General features: G+C 35.3%; 2 protein-coding genes and 1 non-coding gene across 3 annotated transcripts; 1 reads left to right on the top strand and 2 right to left on the bottom strand.

Moving 5' to 3' along the window:
• Positions 1 to 81: 81 nt before the first annotated feature.
• Positions 82 to 600, bottom strand: VTP21DRAFT_5933 (uncharacterized protein; the record flags this gene model as incomplete). Its single annotated transcript, XM_069396508.1, has 2 exons — positions 82 to 320; positions 387 to 600. 2 exons carry the CDS (start codon positions 598 to 600, stop codon positions 82 to 84), a joined length of 453 nt encoding a protein of 150 aa, XP_069247588.1.
• Positions 601 to 2,252: 1,652 nt separating this feature from the next.
• Positions 2,253 to 3,774, top strand: VTP21DRAFT_5934 (uncharacterized protein; the record flags this gene model as incomplete). The annotated part of the gene is made up of 3 exons (XM_069396509.1): positions 2,253 to 2,403; positions 2,478 to 2,656; positions 3,529 to 3,774. 3 exons carry the CDS (start codon positions 2,253 to 2,255, stop codon positions 3,772 to 3,774), a joined length of 576 nt encoding a protein of 191 aa, XP_069247589.1.
• Positions 3,775 to 5,581: 1,807 nt separating this feature from the next.
• On the bottom strand, positions 5,582 to 5,654 carry VTP21DRAFT_t259. Its single transcript has one exon. It is a non-coding gene; the product is annotated as a tRNA-Arg (tRNA).
• Positions 5,655 to 5,825: the final 171 nt, after the last annotated feature.

The raw sequence follows: 5,825 nt of genomic DNA on the forward strand, positions 1-5,825 counted from the left end.
TGACAATGTAAATAAACTAAAAACCATTTATGTTATTTTGAGATTATGTACTGTCTATAGATTTGGTAGCCATCGGAACTACTAACAACTCTCAAGGTGAGCGTACTCTCGGGTAAATGCAACACAGGATCTAACGCAACAATCAGTCAATACAGGCTTAATGTCCACATATGCTTGCAACATTTTCTTAATTCTGTATTGACTGATGCCACCTATGCCTAATAATTCGCTTATATCTTCATATGCTTCGTCGCTTAGACTGTGTTTGATCTTTAATTTAAACAACTCAATAGCTTTAATAGTCTCTTCGTCCATCTTATCTATTTGAGACAATTTAGATTAACATGCTGTCCCAGACTTATAACTTGAGTTGCTTTGCATCTTACATAACTCTTCTACTTCTGATTCCTCTTCGGAGCTAATATCACTTGGATTTTCGTCATTCGACTCTGAAACTCTTTCGCTCTCTTCTTCGTATTGTGTAGAATCGGAAGATTCAGAACCAGCTCGATCTTCATGGTCCTCATCCATGAATTGATGGTGTCCAATATCATTATCTGTAGTATAATCAAATGGCTCTTCACTAGATCTGAAAAACATTTAGTTTTAGGATAGCTCGATCATCAATAAAGATGCTCCTTGTGATCAACCTGAAAATTTCTCAATCATTTGCTACTTCTGTATAACAGCCTTCCTCAGAGTGAGGCAAATTATAAATCAACTCTCGCAGTTGTCGCTCATGTCTCGATCGTGTTGAAATGCTTACCATTTTACCATTGCATAAAGGGCAGAGACATTCGACTTGTTTTCGAGGCATTTATATGCTATAAACTTGGATTAAAATATGAATCAAGTGGAAAAAAGAATCGATAGTTGCTGACTGATTTTAATTCGATTTAATAGCTTATATTTTCAAAAATAGTAGCCCGAAGATCAAATTTGAAAATGAAAAAATCAACCTTTATAGTATATGTCTTTTTAAGACTTGAATATACTGTAATCACAAATTATAAGTAACTTAGGTGGTCATGTTAGTTGAAATACCTCCTTTAAATCCACGCCTTTGATCAAATTAGATTGGAATCATTTAACCAGTGGTTGCAATCTAATTTCTTTGTTAGGAAAATGGCTGATCTGACTTGCTTGATATGTAAATAAGAAATCAATAAAGGACTCAATATGGTTAATCGCAAACTCAAAATGCATCTTTCAAAAACAACAAACTATCAAAAAAGTAATAGTGAATAACTTTATTTCCCATGACGTGATGCGTGAGAAGAATAACTTAGTCGTTTAAAACATCGAAATTATTTTTGCAATTTTTGCTAAAGAACAATTTGTCTCTTGCTCTAACCCTGATATCCCCACTTTCCATTTATTTTTCTTTATATATTTCCTTTATTTTTGCAGATGCCAACAGAGAAGCAAGATCTCTCCTCGGATTCGAACAAGAAAGAGTTCAATGATAAGCTAGTAAACTTATTAGCTAAAAAATTTACGCCAGAAATGGTGTTATCGCTTCTCTCTGAGTGCTTAGGACCAAGTCAACTACTTCCTGAGGAGGAAAATGTCAATATTGATGGTTATGTTGGCTACAGAGACAGGGATAGAAGTGCAAAGGAGTCTGCAAAGGAAGACCGATCAAAGCGTATTTTAACTGATGCAAGTTCAAAAATGAATCGGGTAAAATACTCGCTTTTCTGAAAAAGTTTCTACTAATTCACCTTACTATCCAATGAGTCGTCTTTCAATATTGAAAAGACTGGAGTGCAATGTATCAATAAGCCAGTTCTTTCAGATAAAAAGAGCTACATAAACGTTGGTGAATATTTAGGACTTTCTTCAATAAAAGTAAGGAGATATCGCGTAAGTTCATCCATTTACTGGAGACTATTTGCATCGCTGAATATAGGCTACCATCCTTGTTGGTGTTCTATTTCAGTACAGGTTACGCAGTATCATGGAAAATGTTAAACTTGATTTTAGTAAGTCATTCAAATCTCAGGATCCTTTGACAATCAATAGAGTTATTCGAAAGGTAAACTGTAGCAATTGTATTTGATTATTTCATTACAATTTCAATCATAAAACTGTAAAATAGTTTAAAGAGGATCATAAGGATTTTCCAGCAACTCGATCAGATTGGGCGATACAAGAGTGTATAAAGCAAACCTTTCATAACAAAAGTAAGGGAATATTTTACTAATGAAGAAAGTATAAAGTGTTCGGAAAGTATTGTAATTTAATTATCTATGCTAGGATCATACCAGTCGGAAAAAATAAAGGAATACCGCATTGAACCAGAGCTCAATAATGATGAAAATTCACTCCCAATCGAAATGGAAAAGTGGGCTGTGGACTCGGATTCCACGAATATTTTCAGGAAAATTAAGCTTAAAGGCGGTATAGCCATATATTTTTCTTTTAATTTATATCCTCAATCATAGTTACAGTAATTACTTTTTCTTTTGTATTAGGTACATGTACTGAGGGGTATCCACTACGTTCCAGAATGACAAAAGGAGAAGAAGTAGAAGATTCGGCAGGTACAAAAGAAAAAGATGGTATGCAGAAGGATCCGGTTGCAACAACTGATGCGCGCACAGGAAAAAGGAAAGCCAAAGGAATCAGCTCCATGGAAGAATTGGGCAACGAGGTAGGCAGGGTCAAGAGGATTACACGAACCTACAGAAAAACGAGAGCCCGAAATAGTCGAACCACCAGGCAAAACAGGGCATAATTTGTAAATGCTAACGCAACATTAAAAAGTATTTTTTAATTATTAATTGAATAAATAATTCTATACATTATTGGCTAAATATCGTTTATAAACCTGGTGTAATTGAGCAACAATTACCTTCCATATAAGTGATAGTCAACATAGGGAATTGCTCACTTTCCGTATGTTTGTTTTACGTCATTTTCCTGCATGTGTTTCCGAGTTTATTCCTTACCCCGACTTCCTACTGGGAGGACCGGATTGACTTGAGTACGTGTCCTACCATTCTTGGAGCTTATAGAAAGTCGCCGAGTAAGATTTGCCTGGGAGTCAGCACCTGGAGGTTCAGGGAACCTACCATATTTTTGACATAATCTCTCTGCCCACTGCCACACTGATGTGGATTCGGGATATTCGAAGAAAGTTTGACGGATTGTGTCCCTCGAGGCATTACAGCGAGTACACTTCGAATCGTGACCAGGGAATGTCGAGTTGGTACACGCTCTGCAAGGATTCGCCAGCGTAGAAGTATAAAGTATTTTGGGGTTAAAAATAATATATAGTAGATAGTTATTTTAGTTGAAATAAATAAATTATCAAATTCGGCATGGAACTATCAGTTTTTCCGCACGTAAAACTGCAAACAGAGTTAAAAGCACTAAAAATATTGGACAAATTTGCCAGTGAATCATAATCAGAAATGACTCATAAGATTTGATTATTGTTCACATATTATTCCTCTAATATTTCCAGTAAAGGAGCTCAAAAAGCGGAATGAGAAATCCTTTCTTCCTCCAGCGTCATCATAGATCGCTACAACAGATGCATCAGACATTGGATGTGGCGCGAACTTCGGATCCCTTACCATAGGAGGACCATGGTCAGAAACAGAGAGCCAATATCACATCAATTGGAAGGAGCTAAAGGTAGCGAGAGAGATCTGGATAGTATGCCTGTCTCGAGGCATTCGTCCGATAGCAGATTACATCACGGGTGCCTCTTATTTCATGCCTTTCCTTGGAGTCATAGGAATTGGTCTTGGAGGACATCTGTGATTGTCCCGGGGAATCTCTATGAATACTATTTGATGCCCATCTTCTAATATATCCTGCGCCACTCGTTTTTGAAACTTAGCAACCGTCCTCCCCACAGATATACAAATGAATAAATTAAAAGATACAATTTAAGGCTCTGTTGTCAGTAATATTTTAAAAATTAAGTATTTTGAATTTGCAAAAATATTAATCAAACAAACTGATTATAAACGAAGGGATAAAAATAATTTCTGACCACTTTCCGTAACACTAATAACACCACATATATTCATTTACCGAAGAGATACTGTATAAGGATGAATATTACAAAATGAATTAACATTGATGACTACTATATAAAATGGTCCAGGCTACTTAATATTTTATGGCTAATCATTTCTTTCTAATTCTGACAGAAGCGTGATTTTGCTCGACATTGCATTGTTGGGGGACTTTAATTACTGAATCGGAAGGGCAAGCGTAAAAACTATACCAAATGGCCCTGTAACCCTTACGAATTTTCCAAGAACCAACATATGTGGAAGTAGTATCAGAGTGACAACCGAGTTTAGTGATTTTTTCGGCATCACCTTGAAAGCCACACTCTGGCCAGATTACTAGGTAAGCGTCAGTAAATTCATTATCGCCAAGCTCGTCTTCATTGCTTTGTTCGCACAGGTTAGTAGGTGTTGCCGATATCAGAACAAGGAAACACAAGAAAAATAGGACTATTATTATTGTAGATTTCATCTCTTTTTGTTGACAAATTTTTAAGTAAATATGCAGCTTTTATAATTTTTTGCGGGATGATGAATTTTTTGATTTACAATAAGTATACTATATTAGGATCCATATTTTTTGAATAGCCGCTGAATATAAGAATTTAATAAAAGGTTTGTTAAAATTACGAGAAAGAAATTTAAACCTTCAGCATTTGATGTTGGTTCTCTGTCGGTGTGTTTAGAATTGAGAATATACATTATAGTAACTTTATAGTGTAAAATAATAGATTTATCATATACAGCGACCTAGAAGAAACATTTGTGAGGTTAATGATTTGGATATGGACTGAGTAGCATAAATACATATATAACCGCATATATAATATACTTGTCTTGTGATCAAGATTTTTGCATTTTAATAATAGAGAAACCATGAATATCGCAGATTTTACTCATTGATACCTTATCGCTGTTTTAAGTTTTGCCTGCTAGACCGTCCTAGTTGCATATTCATGGAGTTTGGCCTCGACTATTGGTCGACCATGTATAGATTATGACACCTGACATACTTATAAAACCTTTCGAACCGCTCGAAATTAACGTTCCGCACAAAGTGATTTTATTTCCATTTTAACATACTAACAAACCAATTTGAGGTTTGATACCAAGTGCAATTTGCATTTCGCGAGATCTTTTTTGCTGTAAGCGCACTAAAATGTCAAATCTAGAACTATTAAACTATTTAAATAAATAATTTATTATATCGCGGTCAAAATATCTACAAAATTTCAACTACCCATTGTGTATTATTATCTCTTTTTATTTGGCCCAATTGGAGTAAAAAATTGAACTTAAATCCTACCAAAAAGTAAGTTCTTTTCTTAGAAAATATTGGGAAACAAAGATGCTTTATAAGCCAAGTAAAAATTGTTATAGGAAAGGAATTTATATAATTAGAATTAATTAATTGATTCTGAAACTTTTTTCACTATTCTATATTCAATAAACCTTATAAGTATGAATGTTAAAATATTTCGCACATTTCTATGCAAAAATCAAATTTCACAATACCATTTGAAAACTATTAAAAAATATTAAAAGCAATCCGCCCATGGCAGGACTCGAACCTGCAACCTTTAGATCCGAAGTCTAACGCGCTATCCATTGCGCCACATGAGCTTATATCGAATGTTGGAATCGTATCGAGATATCTGCAGTAGGACAACCAAGCCAAGCCACGTAATCCCTCAAGCCCCTTGACGGCCCATGGACTAGAGAGTCGCATGGCCAATTGGAGAGGCTCCGCAACCAACTTGCTGCACATGTCGATAGAAGAACTGAAGCACTGCT

The sequence above is a fragment of the Calcarisporiella thermophila genome (genome assembly GCF_041956535.1).
Source record: "Calcarisporiella thermophila strain CBS 279.70 unplaced genomic scaffold VTP21scaffold_24, whole genome shotgun sequence".
Lineage (NCBI taxonomy): Eukaryota > Fungi > Calcarisporiellomycota > Calcarisporiellomycetes > Calcarisporiellales > Calcarisporiellaceae > Calcarisporiella > Calcarisporiella thermophila.